The sequence below is a fragment of the Octodon degus genome, unplaced genomic scaffold, assembly GCF_000260255.1.
Source record: "Octodon degus isolate 3935 unplaced genomic scaffold, OctDeg1.0 scaffold00032, whole genome shotgun sequence".
Lineage (NCBI taxonomy): Eukaryota > Metazoa > Chordata > Mammalia > Rodentia > Octodontidae > Octodon > Octodon degus.
This window is the reverse complement of record NW_004524608.1, coordinates 15,623,645-15,648,551: the sequence shown is the minus strand read 5'-3', so window position 1 is coordinate 15,648,551 and position 24,907 is coordinate 15,623,645. Positions and strand designations below refer to the sequence as shown.

Here is a 24,907-nt window from a genome sequence, read left to right as displayed (position 1 = left end):
AGAGTGTGCCTGATCTCTTCTAAGTCACTTAAACCTCCCAACAAATGTATGAGCTAGTTACTGCTAGTGGGTACATTTTGCAGACTGGGAAACTAAAGCACAAAGAAATAAAGGGACTCACCCCTTTAGGGCAGCTCATTCAAGCTAGGTAGGTACTAGGTAGCAAGGCCAGGATTAGCAGGAAGGTACCTGGTCAAAGCCTCCATGTTCTTAAAATTATTCTATATTTGCAAACATGCAGATCTTGAAAATGGGAGAAAGAAAACTGTTTTTATTTGTTTCATACAGGGTCTCGCTCACAGTTCAGACTCACAGTGGTCCTCCTGTCTCAGCCTCCCCAGCCCGAGGACTACTGGTGTGCACCACCATGCCCAGTCCTGGGGCTGGTACGGCATGTAGTACTGGGGATGGAATTCAGGACCCTGCACTTGCCAGGCAGGTACTGAAGCCACTGAGCTATCTCCAAAGCCTGAGAAAATATAATTTTAAGTATAAACCCAGAACATATCTATTCTTTTTTTTTTTTTTTTTCGGAACTGGGGATTAGAACTCAGGCCCTTATGTTTGCCAGGCAAGTGCTTATTCTACTGAGCCATCTCCCCGGCCCTGAGAAAATATAATTTTAAAAATGAGAAGGTCAGCCCAGAGGATCCAGCCCAGAGGATTTGTAGAGACAAATCCTAAAAGTTCTCTTGAGAAAAAAACGTGACAAGGATTAACCACCAGAACACGAGACACTGTTTTACAACAAGAGTGCTGGATGATGTAGGAATGTCTCCAAAATTTTAAAAGCCCTACAGAGAATTCTTTTTTTCCAAGCTCCTAATTGGGTGGGAAGGTAGAATGAAAACATTTTTAAATTTGCAAGTTCTCAGAAAAATGTCCTCCCCAGGAACACACTGGAAGATGCACAAGGAAGTAAATGATAAAACACTGGGAGCCACGGCTGCTACACAGGAAGCCCCAAGAAGGGAGCCCACGGGAGGGCGGCAGCGACAGGTCCAGAGAGCAGGCAGGCCTCACAGACAGCCAGCACATGGCTGCAGGAGCAATGTTAATTTCCTTGCATGGACACAGCGAGGGGAGATCAGCAATTTGTGAGAGCATTTGGTGAAGAATTAATGATAGCATACTGAAAACTAGGTTAATGTAGGAAGAAAATAATTGACTGCAAGAAAATAAAAAAGCTGCATAGGAAAAGAAATGTCCTCATTGGTGTTTAATAGTTAGTGATAATAATATTGACCCATGAGTGTTGATTTAGCCCAAACTTCTGTAAAGCTCTATGAAGAGGCTTTTGCTTTATTATTACTATTATTATTATTGCTTTTCCCCCAGCAGCTAGCTGTGCCTGGCTCACAGTAGACACTGGATTCAAATTTATTGAGCCTATGAGGGGAAACAGAGAAGATGTGTAAACGTGCGGCGTATGAGGGTGACAGAAGGTTAAGAGCCACAGACTCTTCTTCCAGAGTGGAAGACAACAGATATTGTCTACAACTAAAAACAAAAACAAGCAATATAGAGAGGTAATAAGACTTTTCTTAAAAGTAAGGCAATACCAGGAGAAAAGCAGTTTAAAAAAGCACAATGTAGTTGCCACTGGGGAGGGAGTATACACAAATGGGAAATAGCAGAAGACTGCTCCCCTGACCCATACCAGGGATTGAACTCAGGATCTTGCACTTGCCAGGCAGGTGCTTAAGACACTGAGCTATCTGCCCAGACCAAAATTCCTATTATTTTTATTATACATTTTTAAAAACTATCTTTATAAATAAGGATACGCATAACAGGAAAAAATTAAAATTATAAATTCACAAAAATAATTATTGGCTACCCACCAAGACGCTTGGCAATTATCAAACAGGCCTGACCACCCAAACGAGTACAAAACTGTCTTTCCTTCACCATTTCAAAATATTCTCAGAACTGGCCAAATAGCTCAGTGGATTAAGGTGCCTGAAAGCAGGCGCAGGGGCCAGGGGTTCGATCCCTGGGCCTGCCATGCCGGCCCCGACCCTGACGCTCGCTGAGAAAACAATTGAGACTGAGTGTGGTGGCGCATGCCTGTAATCCTAGCTCTTGGGAGGCTGTAAACAGGTGGATCACTATAAATCCAATCTAGTAGCGAGACCCTGAACCCAACGTAGACTCTTCCCTAAAATACAAAAAAAAAAAATTCTCGGCACAGTAAGATGACGATCCAGAAAATATAAAGAAAATAACCCAGTACAACATCACACAGAGAGAATCACTTTAAATATTTTGGTTTAACTGAGAAGCTTTTTCTAGGTGTTTTTTTTTTTTTAAACAACTGTGTGCATATCTAGCATGTTAGTATTCAACATTCATTTCTGATAATGTTGAAACAAGATAAAAAATGAGTTTGCTGGAAAAAAAAAAGAAGCCAATCTTTCATTCCTCAAAGAACTGCATTTTACTATGCATAGTCTCCTGAAAAGATAGGCAATAACATTGTTTTGATGCAAAAGAGAAAACGAAAAAAAAAAAAAGTTTTTATTTTCTTTTAACAAGCACAGCACACAGTACATATAAGAAAGACTCTGGGTGCCAGAATGAAGTTTGATTCCAGTCCCAATGCCACTGCTTTCAGATTCTGGGGTAGATAGCATCACAATATCCCATGAGCCTTAGCTCTAAACGCAAGCAAATATAATAGCACCTGTCCAATAGTGTTTCTATGAGAAGAACCTATTCAGCAGTGAACAAATGACCTAGCACATAGTGACTGTTCAATAAATACAACTAATAGTGTTTGTAGTTATTGTAAATTAAAAGCCACCCAGTAGATGGAATGAACACTCAGTAGGATAAAGAAATAGCTGCAACAAAAGCAACACAAGCGGTCTGCAGCGTGTCGGCAGACAGGAAGGAAGCCTCTCAGTACCTGGCACTCAGTATTTGTTAAAGAAGTCAGTCATGGATGCACTGAATGTCAAAACAATAGAGTTTTGGGGTGGCTCTAGCGACATCATCAACTTTCAGACTGAGAAATGGGTATGAGGTGAGGAACACAGTTATTTGGAAGAATTCAACTGGAGAGGACTGTCAGCATGAATGTACAGCAGGAAACTATAGAGTTCATGTCCTGGCCTGGCAGGTCACCTCTTGAATTATGTGAATTAATTAGGCTTTGAAATACTGTCTCCTAGGTCCCTGACAATATGACAGCTAGTTTTGGAAAGAAAGCTTGGGTGTAATGAGGGGCTCAGACATGACACACACTCCTAATGATGGAGAGTCCTTTAGGGCTTTCCAATTTATGTAGGGAAATTACTGTTAATTTAGAGACAGGGGTGAGGAGGATCAGGAAGATCAGCTCTTTTGGGGAGAAGCTTACATGCTAGAAAAAAAGATTAGGCCAGGACATGTGTCATTTATTCATTATTATGGAGAAGAGTTAACTAGGTCTGCCTATTAGTAATTGGGAAAAAGCCAATGAGACAACATTAAAGTTAGACTAGAAGCAACTGGGCTATCTGCACTGAGGCTGAAGAAAGCAAAGAAGAGAAGCGGTGAAACTGAACAAAAGTTGAAAAGGGAGTACCCCCAGGGCTACGCGGCTGGGCGGCAACAGAGGTGGCCCCTGCAGCTGAGCACTGCCTGCTGTGGTGGGGACTTGGCCCATCAGTGCCAGTATCTAGGAGCCACTTCTGAAATAGAGCAACTGCACGCTGGACAACAAAACTGTGCTGCACAAAGTTACTGTTGTTCCCGAGGAGAGAAGAGAAGCAGGACAATGCTGACAGTCTGGCAGCCAGGCAGTAGGAACAAGTCCCTTCCTTCTCTTTCTGCCCTGCTGGATCCCTCGAGTGCCCCTCACCCCATGGCCAAGGCAAGCTGGTAGAGTCAACCCAAGCCTCACAAACTGGTGTATAAAAGGGTGAGCTGCAAGCTAAGAGGAAAGTTTTTCTATCTGCTACTATGTGGATGAGGTCCTACCACAGCCCACCTATGTTCTCTTACAAATTTTTGAAATAGAACATCTTCATGCATTAGAAAGCAATTAGGGTGGGGCAGGAAAGTAGCTCAGGAGTAGAGCACTTGCCTAGCATGGGCCCTATGTTTGATCCCCAGCTCTGCAAAAAGAAAAAGGGAAAAAAACTAATGCCAGATGTGATGGCACAATGCTGTAACCTGAGCTACTTGAGAGGTTGGGGCAGGAAAATGTCAAGCTCGAAGCCTGCCCGGTCAATTTAGCAAGATGCCCATCTCAAAATAAATCTTTTAAAAGGGGCTTGGACCAGCCAGGAACAGTGGTGAATGCCTGTAATCCCAGCACTCAGGAAGCTAAGACAGGAGGATACCACAAGTTCAAGGCCAGCCTGGGTTACATAGTGAGGTCAAGACCAATCCCAACTATGTAGTGAGACAGTCTCAAAAAAAACAAAAGTTAAAATAAAAATTAAAAAAAAAAATGTCTGGGACTCTATTTCAGTGGGCGAGCACTTATCTAGCATACACAAGTCTCTGTATTCAATCCCCAGTACTACAAAAAGAAAAAAAAGAGCATAGCCACATGCAAGAGTACGTGCCTTTATTCCCAGCACCTGGGAGGCTAATGCAAGGGCCTCTTCAACACAACAGTGTGAGCCAAAATGTTTGTGAGACTGTGGTTGTGAGTTATATTAGTGAATCTCTCTCTCTCCCTTTCTCCCTTCTCTCTCTTTCTCCTCCCACAAAGAGTAAGAGTTTTGCTTCAAAAAATTTCCCAACCCAACTGTGTCCTCATCCCAGACTTTTCAGTGGCTTCTGTGTAGCCAGAGAATGCGGCCCTTACAAATGCAGGTAGAAGAAGTCACCTCAGAACTGTACAGCCGGAGACTTTGGTCTTAGAATCCAAAGGCCTGCTCTTGATGCATCAGCAGCGCTCTTAGGGCCTCAACTTTTTTGCTGGGTACCACGTAAGCCTGCTTTTCTGGAAGGGCCAGCATGTTTCTTCTCGCCTCTGGCCAGCCATCTGCAATACAGAAATCTTTCAAATGAAAGTTAGTTTCAAGTCAGTTAGTGAGGTTTCAGTGAATTGGGTGGTGTTAAAACTGCTCAGAAGTACGACAAATTGGAGGCCTACACATAACCTTCTGGTCTGCAAAGCCAGAAGATCTTCCAAAGTTGGAGCAACACACTCCACAGGCAAGCAGCAGATGAAGTCGCTGTTGGCTGTCCAAGGGCCAGGCTGCATGGAAGACAAAGCACCACTGCCTGCTGGGCTCACAGCGGCAGCATGCAAAAGCTGGGATGCCTTTATTTCTGTGACTTCTCCCTTAAGTGCTGGAGCCACTGAGAAAGTGGACAAGCGCTGTATAATCTGTCATTTACTCACAATCTCTCTTTTTTATTTTGCTGAAATTTGTGTACAACATTCAGCAGGACAGCTAATGGGAAAAGAAAATATTGAGTACTACTGAAAATGTTGAACGGTCGGAACTCTCATACACAGCTGATGGCAAGGTACACCACACAACCCTGTTTAAAAATGGATTGCTAATGTCTACCAAAGCAGAATACAGGCCATACCCCACCTGCCAGTGATTCCCTGTCTGCTCATGCACGTCCTGTATGAGTTCCCTTACAAACTGTTCCACACTAAGGGAAACTGGGCATTAAGAGGCAGGAGTGTAGAAGTTCCAACAGTTTGGCTGCACACTGTGAAACACACCTGTGATCCCAGTTACTGAGGCAGGAGGACTGCAAGTTTGAGGCCAGCCTGCGCAAGTTAGTGAGACCATGTCCCAAAGTTTTAAGAAACTAAGTAAAAGAATAGGAATACATCTCAGTAAGAGAGCACTATGTTCAATATCTAGCATTTAAAGAAACTTACATTTATTAAGTTGTATGCCTTTATGTAAATATGGAACAGGTCAACAAGAGTCAAACATGACTCCATTCTACTTCTAAGTATCTGCCCAAAGAACTGAAAGCACCAGTGCAAGGAGCCGTTTGCACGGGCACGATTAGGACAACACTCTTCACAGCAGTCAGGTGTGGATTCAGTTCAAACGTTCATCGATGGACGAATACATGGATCAACAGCATGAACATATACATACGGCATGTGACTCAGCCTGAAGAGGGACATCCACGTTGCTACATAAACACAGAAGAACTGTGAAGTCATCAAGCTAAGTTAATAGAGACAGTCTCACAAAAAGGGCAAATACTATGTGATCCTGCTTAGGTGAGGAACTTATTGTACTCCCAAGAGGCAGAAAACAGAAAGATGCTTTCCAGGGGCAGGAAGGGGAAAGGGCAGCTTGGTATGTAACAGACACAAAGCGTTTGGTTGGCGGATGATAGGCACAGCTGCATGACAAAGAAAACGTGCTTAATGCTGAGGACTACACACTTCCTGCACTGGGATGGCAAATTTCATTTCATATGTCAATGAATTGAAAATTTAATGTTTAACTTAAAAAAATTATTTGATTCTTTCATATACCCTTCAAGTAAATGCATGTTAATAAAGTTAACAAGTTAATAAGTGACCTCTGCAGAATATGCTCCAATTTTACCCCCTTCTTTTTCGGGCCTACACTACCTTTTCAATCCTCTCATGCACAGAAAGCTTAAGGACAGACTCTTCTGTTCGCCTTTCAGATGCACAGAGCACTCCGCGCTCACCTGACCATTCCAGTGAACACAGTGTTTCGACAGTCTTCCTTCCTCCCACTTAGCCCCACAACTTCCCTGTGTGCTGCAGGTCAGGCAGCTTGTAACACTACTTGAAAGTTGGAAATACAGAGAGGAAAAAATACAGGCAAAAGTAGCAAAAACAAATCTCAAAACTTCTGATACCACATTCAAGCTGTAAGATGTCCCCATGGTACCTTCAGGCTCATTAGTTGTCTTCAAAAGCAAGTTAAATTTTCAAGTTAGATATGTGCATCTACTGTTCCCACAAAACAAAAATAAAAACAAAACATTACATTGCATAGATCTTATTGATAGATACTGAAAATAATTTCACTTTTTGACTTGAAAACGGTTTATTTAATTTATACAAATAACTACTAAATACAAAAAGTAGATTAAAACAAAATAGTTATTTTTTTCTGGCAGAGTTTAAATGCACATAATTGATAGTTCCGAAGAAAATGCATTTTCCCCACAGCGTTCAGGACTAAAATTCTACTGAAATCTTTGCTTCTAAATCAGTAAATATTCGGTGGTGTCGGGTAGGTAATGACTAAATACGTTCTGCGTACGAACTGAAAAAGTTACAGACAGTCTACACACATACAAATGTGAAGCACTTAAATGTGAACTTAACTGATAATAAAAAGAAAACGTCCATTTCAGAGTATAGTGTTAAAAACATTTCAGTAATAAAATCATAAGACCACATAAAAATAAGCTTTAACATATGCACGAAGCAGTTTTGTAAAACCTGCTAAGTGCACAAGTAATAAATAATTTGCAAAGTTGTGTATAAACAATTCCTAATGTTCGGCATCGTTGTAAACATCAGCACATGTGTAAAATGCAGCGAAGTCTGACATTACATTTTGTTTTGCCAAATTGAATTCCTATTATCCAAAGACAGACCAGTGGAGTATGCAGCCAACGTTTTGGCAAGTTGGGTCTTTAAAATTAAGAGTAACAGTGCAAGTAAGGAATGCAAAGAATTCCTAGTGCAATAAAGAAGAGAAGCACAGGCAATATTGCTGATTAAAAATTCACCACCTCCTGGAGATTCCCTGGGGAGTGTCTAGGAGACCTGTGAAAGATACGCAAAGCCACTGTCTTAATGCCCAGATCTCTTGCAGGATTTCTCTGTGTTCCTCCAGTTCCCTACCTTTGCAACAGTGTCTGTCCACCATCAGTCTCTGCAGAGTGAACAGTTCGTGAAATGCCCAGTTCACAGTCATTGAGCGAGGTTAGGGTGGTTTTGGTGTCTCCCCAGCACGTGGCTGGGTATGATGTCTGCCTTGTCAAAGCAGCCATTTTGGGAGGGAGACAGACGGATTCTGTTCTGACACCAGTCAGACCAGCATTAGGTCCCAGCTGGACAACGACAACATGAAATCTTCCTTCTTAATACCACGAAAACGTCAACAGTCCGTTTTCAATTTGTCTAGGGAATTATCAATTTTGGTCAAAGTCTTTTTGATGCGCAGTGCTGTGAGTCTTGCAGATGGATTCTGATACCAGCATTCTTTCATCAGCTTGGCCAGAGAAGTTAATGTCTGAGAAGACAAAGAAGAAACATCACAATGACAAATCTGCTTTTAAAAAGTGGCTCTGGAAGCTGGGCAGATGTCAGGTGAACCGTTATGAAGCTGGTGACGTGACCGGCATTAGAGTCAAGGCCTCAACCCCTGATACAGAAGGCACACTTCAAGAAGAGTTCCATGCACTCTGTCCTTTGTACACTTAATACTACCAACCCCTTGATGGCTTTACGGGTGCTACAAGCACGAGTACTAACCTAGGGATAATTGTGGATTTTACAATTACAGTGACTTTTCAAAGTCTTAGATATGCTACCCCTTAAGAGACATAATTCAGTACAGGATCTTCTGACTTGAGCAGCTTGTGTTCAGAGTTTCCAGTATACAGAGATGGAGAAGAGACTGACAGCAAGACTCCAAGTCTCTTGGTTTACACAAAAACTGCAGTGGTAGGGCTGACCACAGTACTAGTAAGTCTCCTAATTCTTGGAGCTGGTCAATCACAGAAATTCTTGTGAACTCTGTCACTCATTAGCACAACCTAGCAGAGACCTGTTCAACAATGAGGCTGTTTTCCAAATCTATGCTAGTAAGCTCCAAGACACTTCCACATAAAACAATGATGGAGGCTGGCAAGATAGCACAGTTGTAGAAACGCCTGCCTGGCAAGCCCAAGGTCTTGAGTTTGATCCCCAGTACCAAAAAACAATGATGCAGAGCAGTGGCTGGACAGTACAGTTCATGCAAACACTGACACCCCCACTGACACTCAGGACCAAGCAGATAGAAAACAGCTGTCAGAGGCTCTCAAGGCAGAACACGGGCACGCTTACCGGGTCTGAGAACCATCTGTTGGGGATGTTGGGCCTCTGTTGATCCACACAGACTACTTTCCTCATATCTTCAAAACTTGGGTCATTGGGAACAACATCGTAAAACGGTGGCTTGTAATCCTCCACTATACCTGCACCCAGGACAGGAGTTGTGCTGCATTAGCAAGAGGGCCAACATTCCCTGGGTTTTACTGATGGTTTCACAGATTATGACAGGAAAAGGTACCTCCTCATACCTCAAGGAAAGTCTGAAAACTACAGTATGTCCTAAAACAAGTAGAGAACAAAATAATACATACCCTTCGAGGAGCTGGATGGAAAATGATTGGAAGAAAGTATGTGAAAACAGCTGGTGTAATCATAATTATTAATAAAATGCTATACCAGTGTATACAAACAAACAGGCAATTCCCAACAAGACCCAGGGAGAAAAACACAGTATAAAAGGAAATATGTGAGTATATATAAATAAATATATATATATATGTATATATATATGAAATGTATTTCTGACCATTAATAGAAATAGTTTGTTCAAACTAGACCCAGAAAAAATAAAGAACATCACAAAAAATCATTTAACAATAAATCTGTCCTAATGAGATGTATATTAATTAATGCACTAATTAATTAATGTCCCTCCATTTTTTTTTTAAATGTGTTTGGTACAGGATCCTGCTAAGCGGCTCAGCACACCCCACCAGCAGGGCAAGCAGTACCGGGTCACCTATTCTACATGCAGGGGAGCACTTCCGTCTCCAGGCATTGTCTGTTTGATGGTTTTATTAGTTATTCTCAAATGAAAAGCACAAAATAAAATGAAGGAAGGACAGCCACTGGGAAAGCAGAGGACAGTAAAAAGGATGAGTTGGGCAGGAAGCATCTCTTACCGCAAGGCAAATATGAAAGCGGGCACTGTAAGCCCCTGCCCCAGCACAATGTCCAATGGTTTGTAAACTTCTCCAGCAAAATTCCACAAACAGAGAAAGAAATTCCACAAATACAGAAATTTATAACTTCTTCATTTGGAATTAGAAAACTGTCTTCCCCTTTCAGAGAGGAGCCACCAAATTCAATATCTAATTCCTTCTCTCTCATCAAAGACCCCGGCAACACCGCCAGTGGATAGACTTTCCTTTTCCTGCCTCCACATGTAGCTTTTGTCTGCTTCTAAGTACATAAGAAGCTGTTACTGAGGACAGAAGGACGGTATGTGAGAAGTTATAAATAAGTTCTTCTAGTTCTTACAAGCCACCTGAATGCTTCAATCTCCTTTTCATTTACCATAGAAATTACTTAACAGTGAGAATGTATTCTCAAAAATTCCACATAAATACAAACCACTTATGCAAAAGACTAGATATAAGGAGCATGTGTTCAAGAAATACTACAGATTTTTTTAACTTCACAAATTTCAACTAAAGTTTATTTTAAAAATGGAAAGCCATCTAAATTGTATTTTTTAAATCCTACTTGATACTCTTAATTATAACTAATTCATCTGTCTATTGCATAACTGCACTTGCAATGTGTATCAGTCAATGGATTAAAACCTTTTCTGAAAAATGAAACAACTTATACTGGATATAAACAACTTATACTGGATATATATACTGGCCCTGTAAACTGCTTAAGGGTCAGTGAGATAGCTCAGTGGACTAAGCACCTACTTAGGCAAGCGCAGGGACCGCAGAGACCAGGGTCTGATCCCTGGCACCACACGTCATGCCGGCCGCACTCCCCAGACACTGAGCTGGTCTCTGAGACCAGGCATTGTGGTACACGCCTGTTATCACAGCGCTGGGGAGGCTGAAAACCGGAGGATCACTATAGTCTGAGCTGCGTAGTAAGACCCTGTACAAAATACATTAAAAAATAAATAAACCACTGCTCACAGAAGAAAACTGAGAACATCGCATTTCAGAGGCCTTACCTACTTTTCTTGTAAGGGTCCCTGAAAGCATTCAAACAAATATTTTAATTATTTTCAATACTAAGAAATGCCACATAAATTACAACTGGATGTGAACCTGAAAGGAGAACTCCCACCTTTTCTTGGGGCTAAATGAATTGATAGGTAACAGTAAAATATGTGCCTTTCACCATCTCTGAATTTCTGAGTATACATTTTTAATTCTTTAAAAATCCAGGATACAGGGGCCTGCCCATTAGCTCAGTTGTTTAGTGACTGCTTAAACAGAGCAGTCAAGCTCAGGTTACTGTGGTTTGATCCCCAGATCCTCTAAACCTTACTAACCATGCCCTGAAGGCATCCTGAGCCAGCCAAAAAAAAAAATCCTTCTAAAAATCCAGGGCAATAGTTGTCTATTTGAAGTAATCTGCCTGATAATTAAGGGAAGGGTAACATGAATGTCAACAGCAATAAAAACATGGATATTTCTATAAAGGCAAAAGAATTTAAAGCAGAGTTAAAGATTTAAAACAAATCTGATGACACTCAACAATAATACATGATACAAATCTAAATATTTTTCTTATTTCTGTTTCCCATGTCTTAATCTTATTAAATGTCCTCATATTTGTAAAAGGAATCTAGTTTAAAAAACAAAGACCATTTGATTATGCCTGGGATTTAGTCATGACTCTCTTTTGCCAAGTGGTTCACTTCTGTCTGATTTTCGCTATACTCCTCCAAAGTCCAGGAAACCTGGGGCATACTGCAGCCGCACTCAGAGCGCCCTCCGGTCAAGGAAAGCAACTGTTTCCCTCAGGCCAGTTCCCAGTGCCTACTTCATGTGGAACGCCACAGGAATGCTGGCCTTGATCACCACATAAGACATGCTCTTGTTTTTCAAAGAAATCAGACTCTAGAAGATCAAAACAAGCCCCTTCCCTTTTTGTTTGATAATGGAAACCTTGTCAAAAAAAACCTGAAAACTTTTTTCATCCCACGACTTACATCTTGAGGTAGAAAAATAGAAATTTTCACTTAGTAACTTCTTGCTTTCTTACACTTGTCTCCTACTTACTTGATCCTTAAACTCTATGTATCACAAATGATGCTTGGCCATAGGCACAGAGAAATGAAAAAGATGCAGTGCTCAATGACAAGGAGCAGGGTGAGGATGAAGGAATACGAGAAAATTATAAAGTAGCAGCTGAGTGGGGCAGCGGGATGGGCAGGCAGGAACGGCACCTACGCGGGGCTCAGAGAAAGACGCACCTGGCTTACTCACCATCATCTTTTTTTGTGTTCAGCCAGGCAGTACTGGAGTATTAGATACCATTTATAAAAACTGCAACAGAGGCTTAAGAAGTCTTCAGAACCCAGAGCTTGGGTAGACAGAGATCAGCAATTTGGGAAGCAGATGGAAGTCAGGGAAAGAAAGGACAGCAGGAAGGCATGTGTTCCAGACAGAAGGAAGGTATGGGGGATCAAGCAGGATTCCTAGCAGTGGAGAGACAGAGGCGCCTCCTGGGAGTAATGGATGAGGACAGCGGCAGGGTGGGAGGCGAGGCCAGGTGGAATGGTGCTTCTGTTAAAGTAGAAAGTGCCTAACAACGGTTCCTCATTTGTGACTGAACGTGACAGTCTGTGGAGCCTGGCAAAAAAGCACACTGTGAGGGCTCCACAGGCAGCCCCAGAGAGCAGCCGCCAAGTCATGAGGCAGCAGGGACAGCACAGACTCAGGAAAACAACTGGGCAGAGAGCGCTTCAAGTGCCAACGAGTGGCACAAACAACCAAGGATACAGAAGTGCAGGGGAAGGGGTGGGGAGTTAGCTCAGTAGAATAAGCGCTTGCCTGGCAAGTACAGGATCCTGAGTTCAATCCCCGGTATTGGAAAAAAAAAAAAAAAAAAAAAAAATTGCAGGAGAAGAAGAGCATGTGTGCGACCAAGGAAGGAACAGCCAGCCTGGCCTCACCCTCCCGGTAGGGTGGCTGCTGACTCAAAAGGGCTGGGAAAGAAGTCAGAGAAATTATTCATCACCTACTCCCCCACAGCTTCAGGCACATGTGACTGATCTACACAAAATCCACACAATAGTTTTTCTCTGGACATATGTCTAAGTGAAAGTTTTCTCTTCTCTAGGACTCTCCTATCTTTACCAACCCAATAACCCTACGAGGAACACGGGCTGCCTGTGTAAACCTCTCCTTCACATGCTGAAGTTTTTCAACACCTTTAAAGTACACATCATAAAGCTCAAGAGCACCCTGCACATGGGCTCTAAAGTGTATGAAATGCTACCGTGTCAGAGGCCTGGAACTCACTATGTAGCCCAGGCAGGCTTTGAACTTGTGGTGATCCCACATGCCTGGCCATCAGAAAGTTTTATATAAAGGATTAGGGACATACAATTAACATCTCCTTGTATCAATGTCTGTAATGAAGACCTCCCTTCAATTCCTGCCTGCACACACCCCCATCCAGCACTCGTCTGCCCTCACCTTGATGGGTACCTGGTACATGTCTGTTTCCCATCCTCCTCAGTTACCCTTTCTGTATTCCACAGCCTCCAGAGAGACCTGCAGGAGAGAGCTGAGGACCAGCCCCTGCTGCCCTGCTCTGCGCAGATGCCCCAGGGCTGCCGGAGGGGCAGGCAATTCCCCACTGTGGTCCACTCCAGCCCTGCCTTTTGCATCCCTGGGAGCCAGCCACACGGGGGCAACTTGCAGTTCCTTGGTTGGCACAGCACGCTCACTTTCATCAGTGTCTGGTTGTCCTTCTCACCCCGACCTGCATCTCATCTCCTCAGGCCAGCTCAAACAAACTCCTCTTCACCCTACTCATGCTGCACTTGAAGCCTCTATCTTCAGAGGTCTCCTGTGCCAACAGTGGAAAGCCCTGAAAGTCAGTTCACCCTGGATCACTCACCTCTGTCTAGACCTCAACCTATTCATAACAATGTCTTTTCCACAAAAATGTGAGCACCTTTAAGATGGATTTTTGTTTTGGTTTTTTTCAACAGCTTCCCCAGAATCTAACATAACATAGTACCTACTATGTTACAGACACTAATGCAGGCAAAATGTTAATTGTATGTCCCTAATCCTTTATTTAAAACTTTCTGATGGCCAGGCATGTCGGATCACCACAAGTACAAAGCCAGCCTGGGCTACACAGTGAGTTCTAGGCCAGCTGGAGCTACACAGCAGGACCCTGACTCACTCACTCACTCAATCAATCAATCAATCAATCAATCAATCCTCTGATGTTAGATGCACTTGCAGAATTTAGGAATTTTACATTTTTAATATTAGTGAGGCTTAGGCAGGAGGACCATCATGAATTTGAGACAAGGCTGCACTAGAAAGTGAAACTGGAGAGGGAGAGAGGGAGAGGGAAAGAGGGAGAGAGGGAGAGAAGGAGAGAGGGAGAGAGGGAGAAGGGGAAGAGGGGGAGAGAGAGAGAAAGAGAGAGACAGACAGAGAGAGAGAGAGAATATGAATACATTTTATAAAGGTAAGGGGAGGCATATAGTCTATTTTGATACTCCCAGCAGCATCTGAGGAAATACATTTCTGCAGCAAAATATAAGAATATATCTACTAAATAGAAGGGATACAGATTATATATGGACTCATGTTCCCTAAGGTCAGGGCTGTCCTTCTAAAGACTATGAAAAACCTCTTGGTTACGAATCTTCGGTTGCACTTAAGAGGCCATAGATCAGATCAGGCAATTCTCTAAGCAATCCAAGATGGGGCAAAGATTTATCAATAAGATGTGATAACCACATGGATAACATCTTTCTCTCCCTCCAAAAGAAACTGGGGAACATACAGGGAAATACTCTTGCCCCAATTCAGAGCTAATGAGTGGCAAAGGTAAACTAAACTCCTGTTTCCTATTTGGATTCCAGAATTCTACCCAACAAGCCCACAATCAGATAACAGAATGCACCTCTCTGCACAGATCTCACGCTGCCCTGAGGCCAGTTCACAGCACAGTCTTTCTTCATTATCCTCCAGCTGGGGCAAACACACCCCATATCCAGGGAAAGGGTGAGGGGAATAGAGTCCTGGCCTCTGTATCCACAGAGAGCTTCTGTCGACAGTGAGTTTCTATAGAAATACTATTGAAGTCCTTCAGAGCTTTGAACATCAGCACTAACATCATCTTAGAAAAATCAATGAATGGCTTATATTTGATTCCTGAGAAGACTATAAGTTAGTACAGTGTTAACCCCCTCACGGGGTGGCAAGTGAGGCAGCTAATGTGTTTCATGGATAAAACTCTTTCTTATTAACTGCATATTTAATTTGTACTGCTGCCTTCCATTTTGTGCCACATGATACTGGCTTTCTAATTCCAGTAGTGGTACTAATTTCCTTTCAAAACAAAATTAAGTTTGAAAAGAGCCAATGTGAAGAAAAAGATTACATAAATACTGATTTTTTGACATTTGGATATGGAAAAGCACATGAGAATAATGTGCGCATGTTTGAATCTCAGGAAATATTACATTTACCAAACGGCACTCTTCCTGGTGAGATGGGTTTCAAAGAGCTTTATCCAATATTTATGTTACTTCATCTACCATACTTCACTGCACAATTCCAAGATCTTTTTCACACCGTGATACACGTAAAAAATGACTAACAGATAAATGGGTAGGAACAGTCATAGCAGAGTGGATGACAGCCCAGGAGTTCCGACTCCCTTGACTCTGTAGTCCGTCACAATCCAGGCAGCACTGGAGGCCCAGGGCAAGCAGTCCTTTCTGAAAGCAGCAGGGGAACTGGAAGGGCAGCTCTTGCTGGGTATAGGAAAGCGGTAAGAGCTGTGCCCCTGCAGCTCATGGACACATGGAATCGAACATACTACTTCAAGTCAGAATCAACTTCCTTCTCAGGAACCCATGTTAAAATCATGACTTGATAGAGGGATTTGTTCTAATATAGGGATTTGTTCTAATAGTGTTTGTAAATAGGATATCACGTCCGCATCTTGTATAGCAATTAACCATTAGGAAGAGTGTATGCAATGTGTTAATTACTGAAACTGTCCTACCAATTTGGTTTGAAACTGTCTCATTGCTATTTGTTTCTCAATAAAATTATGGGAAAAAAATTATGACTTGAGATTGTCACTGAAGTAACACACCCAAACTCAATGGCTTATAGATTACCATGTAGTAAAGCCCTACTAGAAATGCTGACCAATATTACTGTGCATTGTCAGAGGGGAAGGCAAAAAGCCTACTAGAGGGCTGGAGAGATGGCTCAGTGGTCTAAAGCACCTACTTGGAACAAGGTTGGCAAAGCACAGGGACCGTGGTTCAATCCCCCAGCACCACATGCCAGCCAGCCCCGCCCCTTGGTGGGCTGAGCTGGCCACACACACACATATACACACACACACAGAGTAAATAAATGTTAAAATTTAAAAAAAGGAGGGGGGGCCCTGGCCTTAGCTCAGTTGTTTAAGTGGCTGCTTCCACAAAGCTGTCAGCCTCAGGTTGCTGTAGTTCGATCCCCACAACACTCCAGCCAGCCAAACCACCCCTGAGGGCAATGCCTTTTTGGCATTCCAAGCCAAAAAAAAAAAACTTATAAAAAAAAATAAAATTAAAAAAAAAAGCCTACTAGAGCTACCTGAATATTCCACAAGTCAGACCTTGCACACTCCCAAAACTAGAGACAGAATCAGCACAAGGGTTCCAAATATTATGTAGCTATAAGGACCTCTTGAGATAAAGGGCATCATTCATCGACTAGCAGGGCTGTTATGTGGTTTAAGCACCAGTATTTGTGTTAGAAGACTGTTCTTAGAGGTGATTCAGGAAATACACTACTGGGCAGTAAGGAACATCAGGTTATTTTGCCACGAGGTCAGCTGATACTGCCTTTTGTTCTGGATTTCTAAATCAGTGGTTTGAAATGGCAGAAAATTGTGGGGGCAAAAATCCTTTCTCCTACCTAACCTCCCTATCACTGTGTCCAAATATTTACCAGAAGATTTTTTTAAAATGAACAAAACCCTCTAAATGAATCAATCTGAAAACTTGTTCCTACAGTTCATCTGCGTGTTCCAGCCATACTAAAGCGGTGAATCAGAACCAAGAGACAAGTTAGAAGTGAAGCTTCTGAAGAAGTCAGAGTTGTCATGGTTTCGTACACAAGTGCACGGCGCTTAGAACAGGAGCACGTGTGGTTTCCTGGCAAGCTCAAGGATTAATTAGAAGAGGTTTTTCCAAACTATAGTATGTGTGCCAAACATAGGCAGGCGTATTCTAACAACTGTTTCCTAGTCTCTATCCCAGAAGTCACACAGCATGGCCAGCGAGGACTTTCCTGTGAGATATGAATACTTTTTGACACATCTAAACACTGGATTTCATCATGAAATAATCAAAACCAGTGAAACAGAGGCTTTCCACAAAGCCCTCTTATGGGCAGAGAAAAGGGGAACAAATGTAGGCCTGGGGCCACATGACAGCACCGACAGGTGGGAAAGGGTCAGCAAGGTCCACAACCTCCTGGAAATGCTCCCTCTCCAGTGGAAAGGATCAAAACAGAGAGTGGCCACGCTGTCGCTGTGCTCCAGCCAAGCACTAGGTGCTACACTTTCATGATCTCCCTTAGCTGCCAAAACCCCTTCGAGCAGATATTATTATGCTATTCTGTGATGACAATGATCTCCATGACAGGATCAGACAGAAGAACCTCAGGGCCTGCAACGTCACTGACTCCCTTTTATTCTGCAGCAGGCCCAGGAAAAGCACAGCCCGGCTCTCAAGGGCACCTTCCTGCAGGCCTCCACGCTCAGGGCGGTGGCCCTGAGCTACTACAGCGACAGAAGACAGTGCTTCCCAGGGAGCTGTGCATCCCCCACACAAGCAGAGAAGCAGCTCTGCACTGCCTTCCACACCCGCACCACCTGCTCCGCTGCCCTCACAGGAGCTCCCTATTTGGAACCCAGCATCCCATTTTTCGACCCTAGAACTACTACATTAGAAATCTGGGGGTAAGGCCCAGCCCTGGGTATCTTAGTAAGTGCTATAGTTGACTCTGTTGCAAGACCCAGCTTCAGTACTAGAGACCCAAGCAGACGCCTACCTTAAATTCACACAGAAATCCACACAGGGAAGGTGAGAAAGCCATCCTCTTCCCTACCAGTTCCAGAATCAGAGGTAACATCAGAGGTAAACTCCAAAAGACACTACTGAGAAATTTTCAATGTGAAATGAACTTAACTCTCATTTCCTGTACAGAAACACGTTTGCTGCACTCAATGAGGCTTATTATTAGCAAAAAAAATAAATGTAAAATTCCAATAAAAACACAACAAATTTCTGTGCTCATAGTTCACTGGAGGATGATGTTGCTCCAAGAGAATTATCCAGTCATCAATTTTTATAATGGACGCAGGAACTCAAAGGATGCATAATTATAACAGCCTTCTTAAATGAGGCACACTTTACATACAAGAATTTCAAAAATATATACTCTTTTCATGATGGTTCCTAAAGCTCGTGAGAAAGTGAAATAGATATATCGTACCCTGGGGCGAGAGAGTCTGCGTGCGGATCAGAACAACTCTGATGGGCAGTGATGTGGTTGTGGGGGTCAGGTCATCAAAACATCCACAGCCTGCTTTCGTTCAGAACAGGAATCACTTCCCAGGATGGAAAATTATATGCATAAAATGTCTACCATGGGCCCCAGATGAAGACCACAGGATATTTAACAATATGTAAATGGTTACACTAATAAAATATCATGTGACCATTTAAAATAAGAACAGAGATCACTTAAGAATATAAAATTCACAAACAAGTGCAACCGATGATACAAAATTCTATCTATATGATTACAAATGAGTTTTTAAAATGGGTGCACAGAGAAGAGAAAGGAAACACGAAGCCTGGAATTTGAGGACGAAATCACTCTCGCTTTTTCCTTTCTGTTCATTTTTCTGTTTGTGTGGGAGTGATAGCTGAAATGTCAATATTAACCAAGTCATTTCAAGAAACATGGCACACACATCCAAGTTCTGAGAAGCTGATCTGTGGCCCGTGTGCACGTGTACGCACTGCTGTGCATGCTCACAGAAGCAAAGGATCAGAGAAAGAGGAAGGGAAACATCATACCACTACCACTCACTGCCAAGGACAACAACCAGTTCAAAATGAGAAACAAGACACCCTTGTCTCTCCCTGAGTCCAACCACATCACAGAACAGAAGCTGTACCCACAAAACTTTAGGAAACAGCTCACAGTCTAAATGATGATGCAAAAGAGAGATCAATAAATCTAAAAACAACAGAAACACTCTCCCCTCCTCTGCCACCCATGATTTCTTTTCTAAAAATAATGTTAAACACACGATCTGACAAGCACGCTAACATGTGTTGAGCTAAATTTTAAATGGATGACTCTGACTTTAAACTGACTACTGTTAATCACAGCTGATCTTTAAAAGCCATTTGAGTCTATGCCTGTGACACGGAGAGCGGGTTTACAACATGAGGCTTACAAAGCTTGAATCCCAAGACTCTGCCAAGCATGCCTGCTTGGCTGTGTGCCGTCACACCCACAGCTGGAAGTGCTACTGCGCGGCCGTGGGCTGCCAGCTTCCTCTTCATCTGGGAAGTTCCCCGTCACAGGGTTTATTCTGACACCAGCCTGCTCTAAAGTCTCTGCTAAGGTAAACTCATCCGAGTCAGACCCCTCCCCCACTCCCCCCCAAGGTGCTCCAGGATAACTGGGGAGTGGGTGAGGAAACGAAGTTCATGCGCAATTTCAGGCAAAGTTCAGAACTTTTCTAAGTCAGCAAAACAATCTGTCGTAAATAATTCCCAAGGCACTCCAATGGCACAAACTGCAAGGCAGTGGCTCCCAAGGATTGAGAAACAATTACCAAGAAAATGTTTGTGGCTCTATTTAACAACTAAAAAGAATCTTCAAAGAATTGTCAAGTTATAATCCCTATATGCTTAATCTGAAAATGCTTAAATGCCTTCAGAGGGTTTGTTCACAGCAGACACACTCTGCTCTTACAACAGCAAGCTACCATGAAGGCATGCTGATTTTAATTTCTGTACATAAAATTATATTAAATTATCCAATCTTACTTATCTCCCAGAGCCTCCTAGTTTCTGGTTGTATTAGTCATGAAAAGTATGATTACCCCACAAACCTCAACCCTTAGAATGGAACATCAGTGGAAGGTAAGATGGAGAATAGATTTTCAAAAACTTTTTGCATTATTTCTTAAATCCAGGATCTCTGTGGGTCACAGAGTGTAAATGTAAAATACCACTTGGAAATAAATACAAATCTAAATGCATGATATTTTCTTTTGTTTTCCTAAGACCTTTCCAGATACATGCTCTATGAAGTAAGATTTCCCGTTGTGAAGATAAGAAGTTCACCACATTCACAAAGACCCTGCTAAAAACACTTGGTAAGCCACTGAGGCATGCCCAATTTGAAAGAGCAATACTCAGTGCTTTCTGACTATAACATATTTAAAGTTCAACTGTGTATCTAGGGTCAATTTAGGTACGTAAAAGACAAGATTAAGAACTTAGTGTAGGAGAGACAGGTCAAAAATTAGTGATATATTCTTCCTTAACTAGGGCTGGAGAGATAGCTCAGCAGTCTCAGCACCTCCTGACAAGTGCAAGGATCTGGGTTTGATCCCAGGTACCGCATGCCCTGCCGCTCGGTAATCCCAGGGGTATTGTGCCAGCTACCAAAACCGGACATGGTAGAGCACACCTGTAATCCCAGCACTGGGGAGGCTGAGACAGGAGAGTCACTGTAAGTCTGAGCTACATAGCAAGACCCTGTACCAAGAAAATAAATAAATAAATAAATAAGAAAATTCTTCCTTAATTGTTGAGGCAACATCATTTCATAAAATTACTTATAAACATCAACATAAACCACCTATGTAAAGCTTCCTGAGCACACACTTCCCTCATTGGAAGGCACTCTGCTTCTGAGTGTGGTAACTGAAGCCACTTCTTCAGTCATAAGAAGTGAAGTTATCTGAAGAAGCAAAACTCCCCGAGAATTACCTGAACGTTCTTCTCCAGGTAAATCTACCTTGTGAGAATGGCCAAAAGGAAAGGAAGGTCTTGAGAAGCAAGAAAAACAGGGACACAGAAAGAGAAAAATATGGAGCAATCCAAAGTAAAACCAAAGAATAATCTTTCCCAGGAATAGTTTTGAAAAACCATTTTGTCTCTTGTATTGCAAATATAATGCCATTACTCTACACCTACTCACCATGAGTCAAACATAAATGCCTGCAGTTTGATGAGTAGGGTTCAAGAAACACCGTGGCCTTCTATATTCTCCTTTGCCCTTTCCGTAAGAAAAGTATTAAGAGAACGTAGACAAAGACAGCACTGCATCAGATACCTACCGTTGCTCACCATCCGCCTGGCTACTTCCCACAAAACAAGTCCAAAGGCCCAAATATCGACCCTCTTGTAAGAATCAAAACAATCCACCTGGATGGTTTCATCTAGAACTTCAGGGGCCATGTAGCGCTTGGTACCCACTCGGGGGTTGTTCCCCACATCAAGCTGATTAGTACTCTGGGAATGCATGACTGCCAGGCCTAAAAGGAAGAAAAGAACAGTGCAGTTAGCTCACTTCCTTTCTCACAGAAGGCTACTTGGAGTTTAAACCAACCCCAGCCGAAAGCTCCCTCTGGCGCTATGCACAGGAACTGCTGTTTTACGCTAAATCCCTGGAATACATGTGGTGTAACTTTTGGAGAGAAGGAAAAGGATGCCAGAAATACTATGAAGCAATCACATTAACATATAAACTTCTAAGAGACAAAAAGTGTGGGGCAAATGGCAGAATAATGCATCAAAACAGCACAAGGTCAGTGTTGCACAGGTCCATAGGAAAACAGGCCCACATGCTAAATGTGAACCTCAAAGGAGCTTAACACAAAGCAAATTAAGTTCCTGAACATCCAGTGTTCCCACTAGTCTCCAAACACAAACTTCTAACAGCTTGAAATGTGGACTTTAAGGTAATTTATCACCACATAAATAGAAGACTGTGGTGGGCACTGCTGCATACTTCACAAAGAGCTGCTGGTCCAGGCTACAGCATTGGGCAAGCCCGTGGGCCTTTCTAGGAACAGACAGCACTGCCCTGGATCTCAACTCAAAGCACCTCTCTCACATTAGTGGCTCTGAAAACTTAAGCCATGGCTTATTTCAGAATTCCTCAGTCAATCAGAGACCTGGTATCCCTCACTAGCCAGTGGAGATACAGACTCATGCATGGTTTACCTGAGGATGGAATTACTTACTGGTGCATATACAGAACAACTGTGACTGATTCCTGTAACAGTCAAGATAATAAAAAGTACCAAAGTGAAGGACACTGCCCCTGTAAATTTTTGAAATCCAAAGATCCTCTGGAAATTCCTCCAACTATCTGTGGAGAAGGCGTCCTTCCCACTCCATGGCTTTGAATCGTGGCATGATGATTCCACAGAAGGCCAGAAAGACTACACCTGTTATCTCACCCTTAATAATTAGTAGAAACTGGCAACTGACTTCAATTAGAGCAGACTGGCTCCTCTTTTCCCAGTCTTTGTAATCAACTCCAAGATTCCAAGAACACTGTGAAAATTTCCCAGATGATATACACCCATCCACTATTTCTAGAACCAGAGTCACATGGCAAAACTTTTTAAATGTATTTAGTATAGGGTCTCCAGGGTCTCACTACACAGATTAGACTCCTAGTGAACTTCCTGTATTCAGACTCCCACGCACTGGGATTACAGGCATGTGCCACCAGGCCCAGTCTCAGTCACTGCCTCAGTGAGTCCCAGAGGCAGGGCTGGCATGGCAATGGTGAGCAAACCCCAGCCCCTGTGCCTACCTAAGTAGGTGCTTTAAACTGCTGAGCTCTCTAGCCCGCCCAACACAGCAAAACTTTTATCATATTCTGAGCCTAAGCGTTGAGGATTAAAAGTGGTTATAATACTCTCAGTCCTTTCACATGCTTGAATTTTTCATTTCTTCATTTTTGTTTTGTTGAGACAGAGTCTCCATGTATAGTTCAGGTTGAAATCACCCTGTAACCAAGATTGACCTCAAACTCATGGCAATCCTCTTACCTCGGCATTCCCAATGCTGAGGTTACAGAGGTGCACCACCATGCCCAGCTTGAAATTTTGGATAATAAAAAGTTCCAGAAAAATGGAAAACTGATCTTTAGGCTGTACTACTAATAAAACACTATTTAAGTAACCTTAAGTTCTGGGCATGATATAAAATTATACACAGGTTATGGGCTTATACAAGCTATTTTCTACAGTACCTTATTAATCACTTGAAAAAAATGACTCCTTAGCACAGATTTTTCACCAACAACATCTCTAAGCAGAAGGCTACAGAACTCATTACTGAACCTCACCCCCACTGTGCCCCACAACCAAGGCCAAGAGCTGCCTCCCTCTGCTCATTCTCCCCAGACCATGAGAACCTCCAACAGCTACTGCTTAAACCCTTATTACCCACCAGGTTTATAATGGTTTCTGAGTCCTATCTCAATCCTGTGGGATAGGTCTAATTGTTTTTCCGTTAGATGAGTAATACATGAACACATAATTAAACAAGTTTCCAACAACGCAGAAGTTCAATGCACAGCATCAAACACTGGAGTCCCTCGTGGGTAAGACTCCGACTCTCATTCTGAGCATAAGTGGTGTCAGCACTTTGGCTAGATAAACTGACTTGTGCAAAAAGTACAGTATAAATAATAGCAAAAGTCAGAATTCAAGCACAAATCACCATGGCTCTAAAAGCCACAAAATAAGCCAGGAAAGTATATAATACAATTAAGTTGCCTGTAAAAGGCTTTAGAGTTATAGTCTTACACCTATCAAACACTGTAAAATAATTTCTCAGCATGAACACTAAGACGATCCAGGTATTCAAAGGAAGCAAATTTTCCAGCATGTCAAATTCCATGTTTAAAAATAAAAATAAATGTTATTCTTTATATAATGAAAGTTAATTTTGCCTAAACATTTATCAGCCTAACAATAATTATAGTAATTGTAAGCCTTTTACTTATTTTATTTCATTTTATTTTTGTACTACTGCAGGTTGAACTCAGGGCTTTCTTCACACTGAGCTACATCTCCAGCCCTATTTTATTTTTTAATAAGACAGGGTCTGAATAAGTCACTAAGTTGTCCAGGTGAAGCTCTACACTGAGATCCTCTAGCCTTGAGCACTGGTGTTACAGGCATGTTCCACCAGGACCAGTTGATGAAAAATTTTCAATCCCGTGAATGCGAACTCGTAACAGCCTGCTGAAGTAAGTGACTAACATTCATAACCTAGTTCTTATTAGCGCCATTATCAATCACTATTTTGGAGCCCAGGGTGAGTATGGTTTTATATGTGGCACTATACCTGAAAATAATTTTATTTATAGAGTAAAGCTACAATGAACTTTATCCTAACATCATAAGACTGTGATATTTCAGCAAGGCAAAGAGGTAACTAGTTTGAGAACTAGCTTCCTCTTTTTCAAATTGATTAACTTGCCTTGGCTATAAAAGAATAATTTGAGAAAGCTTTTCTTAAAGGCAAAACCATTACATGGAATATGTAGCTGTGCTCTACTCCATTTGAGCTTTATGAAATCAAAATGTAACAGTATTGTTACATTACTACATTGTTACATTACATTACATTACTGTCTCTGATAGGGGGACAGGGACCAACCACCTGAATGGGCCTGTGGTGACTTTCCAGAATAATGGACAAGTCTCCATAATGACTTGAAACTTGGAGCACTTGTCAAACTCGAACAAGGTGCCTAAGATTTATATATTTTATCATCTGTAAGTTTTACTTGAAAGTAACAAACAAATGAGGTAGTTTAGTTAATGGCACACTAATGTGGGTAT

At 42.2% G+C, this 24,907-nt stretch overlaps 1 protein-coding gene across 6 annotated transcripts in view; it reads right to left on the bottom strand.

The window, feature by feature from the left end:
• Positions 1–6,991: 6,991 nt before the first annotated feature.
• Positions 6,992–24,907, bottom strand: part of Acvr1 (activin A receptor type 1) — a 130,208-nt gene continuing 112,292 nt past the window's right edge. For all 6 annotated transcript variants that reach the window (XM_023713675.1, XM_023713677.1, XM_023713678.1 and 3 more), the window contains 3 exons: positions 21,374–21,571; positions 9,029–9,159; positions 6,992–8,210 (listed from right to left, as the gene is read on the bottom strand). In XM_023713675.1, the coding sequence (XP_023569443.1) occupies positions 8,076–8,210; positions 9,029–9,159; positions 21,374–21,571 (464 nt within the window). In that variant the 3' untranslated portion in view covers positions 6,992–8,075. The remainder of the gene's footprint in view (positions 8,211–9,028; positions 9,160–21,373; positions 21,572–24,907) is intronic.